The 15,850-nt window shown below is 40.5% G+C and overlaps 1 protein-coding gene across 1 annotated transcript in view; it reads left to right on the forward strand.

Annotated features, from left to right (window-relative positions):
- sema3fa (sema domain, immunoglobulin domain (Ig), short basic domain, secreted, (semaphorin) 3Fa) overlaps positions 1 to 15,850 on the forward strand; it is a 73,361-nt gene that overhangs the window by 31,156 nt on the left and 26,355 nt on the right. The window contains exons 3-4 of the mRNA XM_084735795.1: positions 11,613 to 11,773; positions 11,868 to 11,930. Coding sequence (XP_084591921.1) covers positions 11,613 to 11,773; positions 11,868 to 11,930 — 224 coding nt within the window. The remainder of the gene's footprint in view (positions 1 to 11,612; positions 11,774 to 11,867; positions 11,931 to 15,850) is intronic.

Raw genomic sequence — 15,850 nt, forward strand, 5'->3', positions numbered from 1 at the left:
TTCTGATCTGACACTGCTGTGGTCAAGTAAGCACAAAAAGACTCGGGTTTAAAAGAAACAATGTTGACTGGTGGTAGGAAAAGTAGAGCATTCTCCCGTGTCAAAGTCCAGAGATTTGTTGACCCATCCATCCACCTCGGCTGCCTCCCTTTGCAGACTTTGTGGCTTTATAACAACGTATTGTAACAATATTTTCTCCTTCTACTCTGGACGGGCAAGAGTCATAATTCCCATGGCCGGTTTTGGGGCATTTGCACAGAGGACATTCTGTATATGTAACTTACCATAAATGCAACATCAGCATTCTTCTGGCACAACTAACACCTCTCATACCCCACCAGAGGACTGTTTGCTCACATTCCATGAGGCAGAAGCTTGTCAGGGCATCTGAACCGGCACCATGAGGTTATAGTTCCTTACCAAAGGCCATTGCATTGTTAGTCCTAAATTCTCCCCTCTATTATCCCTCAAACCTGACACTAACAAGCTTGATCTGAACCATTTCTTTCCACTAGCAGTGGCCGATATGACAGAATCTTCTATCATGTTAGATGTAATTTTATATTCACAGTAACTGTAGGTATCACAATACAGTAACTGTCCTGTAAATTCAAAGAAGAAGATCAAAAATAACCATATTGTACTTGAAACTTGGAACTCAAAACAATGTTGCCTCACATGAAATAATACTTCAGTTAAAAACAAAAGATTCAAAATAGTAAAACTAACATTCTTTCAAAATGAAAGCTTTAAGATGTCAAGTGTTACAGCTTTTAAGATTAACAGGTGCAAATAAATACCGGCCTGGTTGGGCTGCCTCAGTATTTACAGTTTCATTCTCCTCCTCCATGTTTTCTTGTCACTCTTTTTGTCTGAGAGGGTTTGCGAACCAGATTAGCGGTTTATTGCCATCACAAAGTGTCACTTTAACGTCATGTGAAAACGTGGTGAGGAGTTCTGCTGCCCAAATCACATTACCTTGCAAGAGAGGTGTATTCACAAGCTACATGATAAATATATAGATACTCTAACGTCTTGGCCTACTAGAGAATTCCACCTCGTGCGTCTGTTGTATTAACTATTGGCTAAAAATCTGTTCAAATGTGGTTGGTGCATCAACTACAGCAAGGGGAACTCACATAAGCCATTAGAGAGCATGCTTGTTTGCTCATTTACACGTGATTAAACTGTTACACATAGCTTCTTTAATGCAGGTATGTCCATTTTAACCTGTGAATTTGGATGTCTGTATATATGATAACTGCTTGACTGCCAAATGTTGCTTTCTCATTAGTTCTTCCACCCTTTTATAACACGACTTTTGAGAACTTCTCCGCTCTCAGTCCTCTGCTGTTCTCTACCTAAGCTGGCAACTGAGATCTCAATCAGTGTTTTTGTGTATTTGGGCACACAATCGGGGTGTTTTGTCCTCTGTCCAACTCATGATTAGAATACACAGTGGAGAGCCTGTGTGTGCCATTGTTCGCTGTGGTTTTTGCCCTGCAGCAGCGGCAGCAGTAGAGGGGATCTCAGCTCTCCCAGAGTTCGACTCAGAGTTTCCATGGCTCTCTCCTGCCTGCTGTGATAAATGGGAGTTCTTAGGCTCGCTGTCAGGCTCCTCTCCCTCCGGGACTCCTCCCTCCATTCTCACTCCTCCACCACTACACCATTTGCTGTTGTGGGTGAAAAATGACCACAGGGAATGGAGTGGATTCTCAGTGCTGGACCGGAGAGTGGAACACCCAGAGAGGGTAGAGGTGGCTGTTGTCCCCAGTGGATTGTGAGTCAACACTTGCTGCTAATGGTCTCTCTAAATTTACCTCCTAATTGCCCCCCTCTTATTGCCCCCAGCTAGCAACACACTGGCCGTGACCTTGATAGACGAGGAAGCAAGAGGCCATGCTTAAAGTTATGCTTTGTTCAGTTCACATGTCATTTTATGTTAAGCATGTGATCATGCATTGCAATCAGGAGGCTAATATCTGTTAGCGCATCAATAGGAATTCCTATTATGTGTTAGCATCAAGCTAATGGACAAAATGGTAGTTATTTGTATATATAAAAAATTGATTCAGGAATCATAAAAAAAGAATCACAATACCTAAGAAAATCATTTTTTTCTCCAACCCCCTTTATAACCAGATTATTGCAATACTGTGATCATGTCATGCCTGCTACTGGGTTGAGTTCTTGACCGTCATCATCTCAAATTTTATTTTAAAGAGTCAATCTCATGTTGAGATCAGCACTGTCACACCAAAAGTCAGTAAACACAGTGCTAACACCTGTTTTCAACACGGAAGAATGGATAAATTATCACAGAAGAATTCAATATTGGATTTGTCATCGTGGATTATTATTTTACAAAGTCTCCAAAAATGCTGTACTGACTAGACTGGATTACAAAGCTTCTGAGAGGTAATTGAGCACAGTAGAACTGACATCGTAAAGGACGCTGAAAACAGCAACAGAAGTGACATTGTACCGCGTCGTACCACCAAACTTTCATAATGTGCAAGTGTAGAATAAGTTTGGGTTTTACAAGAAAGTTGAGAAACAGTGACGCAAATCATTTATGCAAAACGTGTCAGACAGCAGAGTACAGAGACACGAGTCTGACCCACAGAGACGTCATGTCACTGTGAGAGCAGGTAACACAGAGCATCACTGTTCCTCCACACTAATCAAAACCACAACACTCTTCATATGAAACAGAACAGCAGATCATCTTACTGCAAAAATACTAATATTTTAAACAGTTTTAAAGTTTGTTCACAGATTCTCATTTAGGCTACAGGATCTCATTTACACATGAGACTCATAATAAGATGTTAACACCACTGAAATGTCTCCTCTCTGTCTCTACTGTTACAGTTAGTAAAACTATGAGGATTTTTTTGCAACTAACAGCACTCTACAAACGTAGCATTAATCGAATCAAAATGTAAAGACAGACACATTGCATTGTCTTGTATTGCATCATATCGTATTGTATCGTGACAGAGCTGAATCGTATCGAACCGAATTGTTGGCCTTTAAATATTACATATCATATCGTTGAACATGTATCGAGATACGTATCAAATCGGTCTCAGTCAGAGAGATACACACCACTACTTATTACAATATCATTCAATTGGGTGCAATGAAACATAGTTATTGGGCAGTCACAGTAAACCGCCTGCAGTGGAAATATGTTGCTTTTTTCACAATGGTTAAAAAAAATATCCATACTGTCACAGCCCTGGCTAGAAAGGAACTGATTTATCGACATCTTGGCTCAGGAATATGCAAATTTTAGCACTCCCTATCAAGTGGAGGATTAGTAGAAAATCCATAAATAGGACTGAACAGACTCCTCTGAGAGAGCATTGTGCATCTGGGTGTGTGTTAGTGCAGCTGACAGAGAGGGAGAGTATTTGCTCTGAGTGCCATGGGTCAGAGGTCAACCAGGGAGAGGAGGATTTTTCACTCATTCGCACCAGCTCTGTCTCATTATTCAGCCCTGCCCATAATCCCTCTAACCTGTGTTGTCACCACTGACCACCGCCGCCGCCCTGACCAGCTCGCTGCAAGCGGCAGCTCAGCTACAACAACAAACACAGCTTCATCATCATTACAGCGACTTGCAGCATCTGCACAACCCCAATCCCACACACACAAACACTTGGCCAGCCACGGGCCCAGACAGCGCCTCAGGATAGAGCATTTTGTAAACGAAGTAAGGAACCAACCGGTGTTTTTCATGTTCTCCACAATCCAGAGATTAGTGTTGTAAAGGCAAGCAGACCTGTACATTGATTTCCTGGAAAGCTTTACAGTGTTTACAGCTCAGCGTGAATATGGATTTCTCATTTTTCTTGGTAACTTAGATTTTTGTTCTGTGACGATATGCTCTAAATTAAATTTATGCCGCTTGGATGTAGTCCCACTCTACTTAGTTCTGTGTAACCAAGAGGAAAACTAGTAGATAAAAACTGTTTTAGTAGTTAAGAGGCAGCAGTAATATCATGAAATTGTTTTTTCTTGCCGTTTTTTTAAAGGAGAAATATGTAATGTATTTACTGTACTAAATCATGAAATGAACATGATATGTCACCACATATTAAAGAAACATGCTAACTTTTAGAAATGGTCCGATAACATTTTTTCCTTGTTGAGACTGATTCCAATACCTGAATTTTATGCATTGGCCAATACCGAGTACCAGTCCAATATCAGTGCGTGCAACAAATACATGTACTTCAACCATAGATGCTATATTAACAAGGATCTCAATTTATTTAATATACCATCCAACTCGCTATTTAAACCTCAGTACTCATTCTTGCAGACTAAGGATTTACATATTTCTCCTTTAAACAGTAGCTACAACAATGTTTTTTGCCTTCATTCAGACATTTCTTTTGTCTCTCCTCCTCAAACCATCCTACCCTGCTATCATCATGACCACCCTGCTCTTTCAGGACCCTGCTTGGAGCAGGCACCCTGCCTGACCCCCTCCCCAGAGATAATCCTGAATATGCTGAAGTGTGTAAGGAGGCCAGGGATGAGCTTTCACCTCAGACCCCTCGTGTCCTTTAACCTTTCACCTGTGGCCCTGCAGGACCGTGGAGGGCAGCTGTCCGTGGCCGTGTGTAGTGTTCACATGAGACTCCTCAGGCTTTTGATAGTCACACTGCATTGGAGTTTTGCTGTGTATTTCTTTTTTTCGTGAATTTGCACTGAAAGCTTTCTTTATTTCTTGCAGTAATTTTCTACAGTCCATCTCTTTCGTGTAAGAGCTGGAATTACCTTTGGAAAGTAAATTAGACATCTTGCATGTCTTGTACTTCCCATCTCTGCATGTAATCCCATGGTATCCTCTCCTGATGACTGCATATACAGTAGAACTTAATGGTGGCTGGGTTTGCAGACCAGAGACAGTGGAATAAGGAAACTAAATGACCTTTCCTGTCAGTTAAACCAGAGATGCTCCTCTTACTCCCTCGTGCTTTAATTAACCTTTCCTGTCATCCGAAACAGCAGAAATAGATTTGTTATAATCTCTTGTTTCCATGCAGGAAGTGAACTCACTACTTAAATCAATCTGTCTCTGCTCTTGATTTGTGCGGTGGGAGACAGGTGTCCCTGATTTGATGTGAGGATCAGAGAGCTCTACTTCTATTTCTATGTACACACACACACACACACACGCATACACAGTGTATCAGTGGCAGACAAGCGTGAAGAGCGTCTGAGTGACAGCATCCGGAAGCTCAGAGATAAGACGTAATCTGGTGCCAATTATTTGTCCTTGACAGGCACAGGTAAGCAGCAATCAGCTCCTCTGACATGTGTTCTGAGTCAATAGTCCTGCTCCCAGTGGGTGGCGAGAGGCTGATTATGAAGTGTTGAGCGGAGGCAAACACAAAGCTGCGACAGGTCGGGCTGATAAGGCTTCCTGCTGCTTTTCAGCCCCTCTGATATGTGCAATGACCTCTCTGTCCTGTGCACTTACACTAAAAAAGATATAATGTAATGGATTCAGACATTCAGTATACATTTGGGATTTGCACTGAACATACACATGCTTCCAATTGTTGATGATACACATTTACAGCACAGAAATTTTGTCCAAAAGTCCTCATATCCGAACAACTGAAGAGGTTTGTCAGTGTCTTCCAGAATGAGTCACGATTACTCCAAAGATGATTCATGAGCATTTTCTGATCTGCCACGTCTTCATTCAGGACCTCAGTTCAGTTCAGTCTTTATCGTCCTGCCTGAAATGTGACTTCTATTTTGTGTGCCTAGGACATTTTTCCTTTTTGCCATGATATCACAAGAGGTGTTGAGTACAGTTTTTTATATTAGCATTGAAGTTTAAAATTCTGGAATTGTGACAACTCTAAATTAGACCCTCATCAGCTATTTTGGGATGAAATTAAAATGTCACGTCATTTGCTACTGAAAAACCACAATCATTACTTGCACAACCATGACCTTAGACATCACTTCTCAAGGCAATTTTAATTGTTATAACAAATAAAAAATGTCGGTTGAGGACAGCCCTAACATATAACTTGATAAAGAAAATCCACACAGGGACACATCAGTGCACGCATGGCTGCAGACAAGCTGCAGCAAGGTGGGGCCACACCTCTGCTTTACGAGAATGTGAACATGAGTAGATTGGGGAATTCAGACAACATGCCGGGAATGCCTGGGCAGGTATGTGGGATTTTCTGCTGCCTGCTTCCTCAGACCCCCTTTTCTCTTTCACCTGTAACACACACACACACACACACTCTCACAGAAAAGAAAGGGGAGATCTGCGAGGCTGATAGTTGCATGAAAAGAAGTGGCAGCGGTGTCTGTGAGCTGCATCTACCGTCATCTCCTTACAGATACAAAACAGAGGTCCCTCATGTCCCTTTGAGGATGACCCAGGAAAGCCACACCGAGGTATGAAGCTCTGCAGAAAGGCTAAATACCTTGGCTGCAGAACAGAGCAGAGAGTGGCCACGGTGCAGAGGGGTCACATCAACAGGTGGACAGACTACAGGCTCAGTTTACCAGCAGATGTCATTCATATTCAGGGCCAGTATAGTGGGGACAGATTGGATTTTATCCAACAAAAAAGATCCTCAACAAATTGACGACAGTTCCACATGCACTTGCTGAGAAGAAGAAGACAATTCAGCTCTGTCTGCCTGTGCGTCTGGTAGTGATTACAAAGACCTTGCTGGGAAACGCAATGATATACACCAGATAGACACTTGTGCCCTATCATTTCTAAATTTACCAACTCGTAAAAAGTCAACCGTTTAACACAATGTCAAGGCTGTGTTTAGTTTTGTAACATTTTTCTTGGCGTCAGAGGCACGGCCAATTCAGGCTGAGCTGCAACACACAGGAATGTTTCGGAGAAACTGAATTTGTGCTGACAATGGAGCGGCGTATGAGCACTTTGAGGTGGACTGTTATCATTCCTGACTCCTTATCTCACCACGCCACAGGCATTATTTCAAAGAAAATGTGTTTTAGCATGTCTCATCTCGCAAAGATGTAATATTTCTCCCGAGTGCATGATTGCCACTTCATTTTCACAGATTAAAATGGCAAGATGAGTAGAGTTAATGTACAGTATAACTATAATAGCGTCATTGTATTTTAGCCAAAGGGACTTGTAGTCTTCATGGAGGCTTTAAATGGGCTTTGGAATGAGTCCCTTGTGCTGTAGATGTTAGGAAATTCTTCCTTTGATTCCTCCCATTATTGTGATCTCCTACAGTTCAATTTTATATACTGCAGAGCTGCATACCATGGTGAAAAATAAATATGCTAAGTATATTAAATTTTCTTGAGTGTGCTTGCAATCAGGCTAATCATCAATATACTTAAAGTGTGTCAATGGTTAGTTAACTTGAAGTTTGCCACTGCTTTTGTACTAAGTATATTTTAGTTGTAATTACACTGAGCACAATTTTAAGTGTTTAGTTTAGTTTAGTTTAGTGTAACTCTAATGTGCTAAAGTGGAACAACTTCAAGTATATTTAGAACACTAAGTATATGGCTTGTATGTACTAATATACATGCTTGACTAATGAAATTGAAGTTTACCTCGTTTGTGCTACTTTTTCAAAGTACATTGAAGTCCAGCTTCAAATAAACTTATATTAAAATGCACTTTTTGTCATCATACTTAAATACTATTGAAGTGAAACTAGAGTATATGTTATTAAAGCACACTAATAGTGTATTACAAAGGACTTGAAAAATTATACTTTTTGAAAATAAAGTATAACCGATACATATTTGCAATTTAGTATTTTAATTTTACATTTTAAAAGTACAGTAATTTACAATACACTTATCATATCGTACGTTTCTTGTAAGTACACTGAAATACCTCTTTACGTACTGCAGAATTACAAAATATATTTTAGCACATTCAAGTTGAGCTTATTTTGAAGAACACTTTTTAGTTTATTTTTTAAACATTAAATTAAGCAATGAAAGTACAAGTACACTTGCAATAACTTTTGTATTATAAAATTATACTTCTACTATACTTCTATACAGTATTTTGTTAGCTACCAGGAATGTCCAATTGAACGTTATTGTATACTGTATTTGTTACAATACAGAAAAGTTGACTTTGGACCTCACTTGCTGCTGATTTTTGTTTTGTTTTTTATGATATGTGGGTCATTCGGGTCATTTCTGCCAGTATGAAAGTAGGTCTGCTGCTCCAAAAGTGATATGAAGATATTGATTCGGTGATCCTGAATCGAAGGAAGATGACAGGCTGTCAGAATCTCAGTTGGTGTTAACTGATAATCTGTTCTGATGAATGTTGATTCGTAACGCAGTAGGTTATCTGTCTGTCTGCCTGTCTCGTCTGTCTCGTCTGTCTGTCTCTTCCCTGACCTTTAACCGCTGTCGGACTTGTGACAGCCAGTCACCACCGTTCAGATGCCCCTGAGTGTGAATCTGAGTCCAGAGGTGATAAATGTGGGATGTCAGCTGATGATGTCTGGTGTCCCTGAAGCTCCGGTATCGTCCGACCAGGGGCCTGACAGAGCAGCTGGCTGGATGAGTGTGTCGCTGACAAGCAGACAAGGACTGAAAACGAGACGGGATGGAGAGAGAATCGGAGTTGTAGGATGTTTCCTATTTGTGTATGTTTGTGTACTGTTTGTGCACAAGCATAGATGCTTAACTTAGGACGTCCAGTGGGGCTGTGATTCATCATGTTGCTGTCATCACCTGCACCCATGTCCTACTTTGCTGCACTCGTGAATGTGCTTTGCCATAAGGATGGGTGATATGGGTGACATCAATATCGATCAAAGTTATGATCCTTGAAATTTGACTTCAAGGTGATTTGACGACACCCTTCTTTACTGGCGGTAACAACTAGCCCATTTAATACGACGACAAACAGTTATTGAGCAGCTACTTTGTCAGAAACACAAGAAATTAAGCAACAGGTGTATCAGTTTACAGTGCAGCCAAACAAACTCAAACAAACTGTCTTTTGTTATTCTTTCAATGTGAGAGAAACCCCTAGTGGCAGAACATTGTGTGTTTATTACCATAGCAGAGCACAATCAAAGGAGCTGGATGAAATTTTAAGCTCATCCACTATCGTAAAACACTGAAAATTAATGTTTTGTTTTATGGCGCATTTTTGATGAAAGAATGCCAAAAAGTAAATAGTGAAGCTAAATAACGAAAACAATAATGTGACATGCATGCATCATTTCTTGTAATATGAATCCTGCACTGGTGATCTCTGCCTCTAACAATGAAACCCACTCTAAAGAGAGGTAATAACAGACTTAAAATACATTGGATTGGATGCTAACATTGTGAGTCCTTCCTCTCTGACATATCCTGACTTCACTAACAGTTCAGAAACACCTAGGTCTACTATAATTCCCCGTCTATGAGAGTCAGAACAAATAGTAAAGCATGAATTTGGAGGCAACTTATGAGAATTACATGGGTGACAGCCGTGTCTACTCGTATTTACTACCTTATCCACCTCACTGCGTGCCGTGATGCTGCACCGTGACGGCAGTATTTCACAGTTCCTGAGAGAGCTCAGCGCACCAGCAGCTGAAAGGCTTTCTGGCAGAGGATTCATGTCAGTATTTCACGATGTGTTGTGCAGGTGGAAAACATCATGCTGTCTTTTTATTTCCAGTAAAGTAACAAGACTTTCTGCTTCCTCCTGGTCAGGAAAAGCTGTTTGGAAGTCTCTCTCATCTTCAGTGGGTCTCAGTCTTGGCTGAGGAGAACAGTAGGGGCGTTTGTCTGGTCCCATTGAAGTGGAACATGAACAGGTCCTCTATCTGGTCCTCTACTTTTCCTCTGCAAATAGAAGAGCACAAGTGCGGGCTCAACTTTCTCAAGCTCCACTTTCCCAAGCGTAGTTTGAAAGAGAGCAAGAGAAAGAGAGAGACCTCCTATCAGATTCTCTAACAGCTTGGGAGGTAATGGGAGGACCGGGAGAAAAAGCTGCTTTCCGTACACCAGATCTCCACTTATCTCCCCTCACACCCAGAGTGTAACTTAAACTCACACTCACACACACCAGCGGCGATGTGCCCTGAGCAGCAGTATGTGAGCCATTGGAGAGAAGTTTTATAGTAGAATCGTTTCAGCAGTGATATGGAGGAAAGGATGTGGCCGTGTTATGTATGATATGATGTGAGACTATAAGCCTGGGAGTGGCCGGCATCTCCTCTTCTGCAGCTGAGATGGAGAATTCACGAGAGGAGATTATAGTGAAGCTGATCGTCTCCACCACAGCTCGATTAGAATTCAAAAAGGTGAAGGAAAGCCAGGGTTAGGCTGCCAGCTCCTGAACATTATCTGCTGTTTGGCTTTTTGTAATGGAATCCATGTTATGTGACAGCAGCTCAGGATACCAGCTAGGGCTGAACCGAATAATTTGAAGCATAATTTTGACATTCAGATTCTAAATCAACAGTCAAATGCGGCACAGTGGTCATACTGCAAACCCTGATTTAAAAAAAAATCTATGTATCATTGAATACAGTACAAAGACAATACGGTTCATGTTCAGACTGATAAAACTTATTTTTTTTTGTGAATACATGCTTATTCCGAACATGTTCCAAAAAAGATGGGACAGGAGCAGAAAACTGATGCCGAAATATTCATACAGGTTTTGGAGCAACATATGACGCCATCCAGACAATGTCTTTCAGGGACGTCCCTGCTTATTTCAGCAAGACAGTGCCAAGACACATTCTGCATGTGTTTCAACAGCGTGGCTTTGTATTAAAAGAGCTCAGGTACAAGACTTTGCAGACCTGTCTCTCATTGAAAATGCGTGGCGCATTATGAAGTGCAAAATACGACAACAGAGACCCCAGGTGATGGAACAACTGAAGTCGTATATCGAGCAAGAATAGGAAGGAATTTCTCTTTCAAAACTTAAACAGTAAATATGCTCCTGTCCCTACTTTTTGGAACGTGTTGCACATTGTGAATATGTCTGTATCAGTCTTGTCTTTGTACTGTGTTCAGCTGAATATAGGTCAAATAAATAAAACCCAGTGCCCCCCCACAGATGCAGCCTGTGGAGTAATCCATTACTTGTCTGTGGCCATTCAGTTCTGATTCTTGAGAGACTGTATGCCTGCTTGCTTTTGTCAAACCTGTCATAACCAGATTTAGCCTATCCAGAACCCCATAATGAGAGGATGTAATTGCGGGGCTAAAGATAAAAAAGAACAAACGGCTTCTGTAAATGAATTTTAGGAGAGACTGAGGGAAGATTTGGTCCATCATTAGCATACTATCATGGCTCCACATTAGCATATTGTGTGTGTGTGTGAGTGCTTGCGTGTGTGTGTTTTAGATTAGTAAAGTAAATAGAGAGAAAATCACCTCTAGTTCAGGAAAAATGAAAGAACTTTTCCAAACCAAAGGGCAACTCTCTGCCACAAATAAGCAGCCTACACACATCTCTCGAGACCATGTCTGTGGTTTGTGTTTCCCAATGTCATTGTGTGTTTTTCTACTACAGAATTATAGGCACAGCTTGAAGAAAACCAATTTATTTCTCCTCTCCTTTTGCGTCTTCACAGAGTTAAAGTCCACCGGCACTGCTCACCACTTCTCCTTTTTGCTAAACTCCACCGACTATCGGATCCTTCGCATGGACGAGGACCACGACCGCATGTATGTGGGCAGCAAAGATTACATCCTCTCACTGGATCTGCATGACATCAACAAGGAGCCGCTCATAGTAAGAAACAACGTCCCACACACGCAAACAATAATCCTGATTTAGCCCCCGCAAAAGTTTACATGTGACCAGCTTGTTGATCTCTTTCTGTCAGATCCACTGGCCGGTCGCTCCTCAGAGAAAGACTGAATGTGTCCTGTCAGGGAAAGACACCAATGTAAGTATTCAAATAATGTGAAATTAAAGGACTACTTTTTATTTGTTTGTTTGTTTAGCAAGGATAATGCATAATACATTGTATTGTAGTTCATTTTCATCAGTAGTCCCTCTCATAGTAAAAAAAAAAAAAAAAAACAGCCCAAAACACGACAGAAAAAACAAAGAAACACAAAAAGCTGAAGAACGATAATGAATTCCCACTAGGACACACACCCTCAGCAATTTCAGCACCATTAGAAAAGACATTTCATCAGTACGAGAAATTACCAACAAAACACTCAGGACTAATACTGGCTGTATCAGCTCAGTGTCTTTAACTCACTGCCTACAGACCTGCTTGTCCTTCACTCATGCTTTCAAGCTAACTTTAAAATGTTTGAAGTAAAAATAAGGTAGTTGACAGAACGTGTCCGACAATGTTTAGAATTTAGTAATCATTTTGTATCATATCATACTTATTAAGCAAAATTGGCAAACATTTCTTGATTCAAGAAAGGATTTTCTCTGTTTTATGTTATTGTAAATAGATTATTCTTTAGGTTTTAGACAGCTGCTTGGACAAAACAGGCATTTAAAAATGTCACGTAAGGCTCCAGGAGATAGTGTGCCACCTTCATCCCTCCTTTATGACCTGCTGCACATTTAAACATTTAATCTGGTGGATACCCCCGTGTAAGAATCATGGGTGTGTCTTTTTGGCGACTGCCTTGATATGAATATGGCACTGAGGTCAGTGGAGGACATTTTAAAGCTCCTTCTAATGTGTGACTTGCTGTGAAGCTCTTATTTACCGTCTCTGCATCCCTGATTGCTGATTGCATACAGCTGCCACCAATTAAGCTCCACCAGGAACTTGGAACGTGTCAGTCGACTTCATTTAGAGGCGAAAACATATTCACATATCTCATACATATCATAGATATTCTATTTTTTTTTTTTTTAATATAATCTAATTTTCCGTTTGGCGCGGTAATTATTTCACCCTGTGTTGTCCAGACATGAATTAGCCAGAGGAAGCCACAGGCGTGTCTGAAGTGTTAATAGGATTCAGACATTCAAACGCGGCCACCGCTGTTGCAGCCCCCACAAAGAAACTCGTCATTGAAATTCATATAAAAACCAGATCCTTCGCTTTTGATTTTGTTCACACATTCTGACCCCCCCGAATCACACACACACACACACACACACACTCATCTCACCCATGTCAGGAGCTGGTGATGAGACTGTGGCTAATAACCCTGCTCTCCCCTGCTGGTAGAGAGCGCGGGCTGCTGTTTATCCAACTGGAATGTTCATTTATGCGTGTTTGGTGACCCGCGCCTCTCACCGCCTCTGGCTACATCGTATATTGGCCTGTATGTTCGTGTGTGCATGTATGAGCCTTTATGTGTGTGTGTGTGTGTATGTGTGTCAGAGGTGGGTTTGAAATTTCATCACTAAAATAAGAAATAAAATTGGCTACCAGGAGACGTCTTGGCAACCGTGGCCACTCTTTAGGGAATGACAGATGATGACAATTCAAAAGCAATTCAGAGGGGATGTCGGTTCAGGCAGGAGGTCAAAGGCAATCATCCCCACTGTGCTCTCAGTGGGGGAGCACCACTGTGCGCTGAATAATACACACAGAACAAACACAAACAGACACACACACACACAAAAACACATCCTCTCAAACCTCTGACTTGTGCATCTGTCGTGTTGCTAAGATCTGCCAAAAATGGCTCATCCCCCCTCCTGCATACAATCTTTTTTTTATTATTATTATGCTTGGTACATCCTTTCTTTTTGGCCAGCTGTCACTAGTAGCCGACTTGACGGACAAAACTGAACAGATATCATCAGCCTGTACATTTCTGCAGTTTGAGTTTTGATTTGGGTGGATTTGAGACCAGGAAGGCAGACAGCTGGTCAAAAAAACAGAGATTAGAAGGCTGCAGACCTCGAAATCACAGAGCTGTTTTTCACAAGCAGCACCTCTTTGTCTGCACTCCAAAAAGAAAAGTGTTGCCCTCGCCTAAATTCTTATCCCTGTGTCCAAGAAATACATTTTGAGGGAAGCGTAATGCAACGGAAATATGTTTTTTTATTAACATAACTAGCTTATACTGTAACAAACCAAAACAATGCAAAAGTTTTGTTCTGCATTTGTTCTTGCACACAGGTTATATAAAACTAGATGCAATCAATATGGAGCACCTGTTATGACATTCAAATGTTAGCATGACATGATAGTGCAAATTAGAAGTAGTAAACTACTTTACCAGACTAACTAACTCATCCTCAATCATGAAAACAAAACTACATGTGTACTCAGAGCTTGCAGAAACATGCACCGATACGTCCTACAAAAACAAGCCCATCCAGGTGAAGAAACAAGTTTTCAGGAAGTCCCTAATGCAAACATTAATGTATTTGTTTTTCTTCTTTTTCTGTGTGGTATTGTGGAAAACGTACCTCACAGTTACAGTAGATCTGGTTTTCAAAATAAAGGATTCTAAAATTAAACTTCAGAGTATTTATTTAATGTTAAAATGGAATGATTAAAAAAAAAAGACTGCCCCCCTGAACATTTTGGGGGCAGGTTTGGAGGGGATTGGAGGAATGTGGATGTGGAGAGGAGGAATGGTGGGACACACAAATGCAAAAACACACAAACTGCTCTCCAAGTGTATTAGTAGTATGAGGAAATATATTTCTTTTTGCCAAAACAGGCAATTTTGTAATATGCTCTCCAGTTGTAGTGAATACAGCATTATTCAAGTCAGCAGTGACCTGAGACATGAGATTAATTAATTAATACTTAACTGAAATGACAGTCTTTCCATAACCTTAGCCAAATGCCTTTGTTACCAAAACCTACTCAAAATCCTAATAAATATTTTGTTACCTTCACTAAAGTGATTTGGTTGCAGGAGTTTGGATATGTACCATGTACTGTGGTGAAATACAAATATTGATTTGTTATTTCAAAGAAACGTTTTCTGGTAACATAATCTAGCCAGAAATTACGTTGTCACCACAATGTAATTTTAAAAAACAATTTAGTAATAAAGTCTACAAATGTAATTTCTAAGAGACAGAGATGGAATTCTTACCACTTATATAATCAAAATTCTAAATAGATCACAGTCATGATGAGATTTTAAAAAGCTCACAGCACAAGCACATCTTTAAATCGTCTTTTTAAAAAACCCTAATTGGATTTAAAAATCTTTCTCCTCTAAAAACCAAAATTTTCACTCAACAGTCCTGTTTGGTCTAACCAAAATGTTTCTCAAGTCTGACAGAACATTGAATTGGTTTTTACCCTCAATCCCCTCAGCAAACACACTTCACAGCTGACTAGCACTGCTTTTCTTGGTTTCTGCCACACAGTTATATGGTGTTTGGAAACATTTTTCCCTCTGACAGTGTGGTCTGATGTGAAGCCCGGGCCAGGCCGACACACAGAGCCAGCAAACAGAGCTGCCAAACTCAAGCCAGCCAACAGCGGAAATGATAGATGTGATGGTCTTAAGCCAGGCAGAGGGGTTATTAACCATCAGTGGGGCATTATGTGTTACGTAACCCTTTTCTTCCCCTGTTGCATTTTCATGATCATGATTTCTTTTTTTAAACTGAAGGGTGGGTTGCAATTAAATCTAATTAAATCATTGATGCACCAAACTTTAAAACTATCTTAAAATTAAGAATAATATAAATTAAACCTCTTTTTTTAAACCTAAGTTTAGTTTTTTCTTTAAACCTAGGTTATATTAAATTCTGTTGCACCAAAACTTTAAACTCAAATTTAAACTGTGGTTCAGTATTAACATACACTGGAGGAGGTTTGATATTTAAAATAGCTGCCTTTTTGAGTTGGCCTGAGAAAAAAATGATCAAGTTCTTCAAAGAAACTTAAGTGAGAAACTCAAG

The sequence above is a fragment of the Lutjanus erythropterus genome, chromosome 2 (genome assembly GCF_056507025.1).
Source record: "Lutjanus erythropterus isolate fLutEry1 chromosome 2, fLutEry1.hap2, whole genome shotgun sequence".
Classification (NCBI taxonomy): domain Eukaryota; kingdom Metazoa; phylum Chordata; class Actinopteri; order Lutjaniformes; family Lutjanidae; genus Lutjanus; species Lutjanus erythropterus.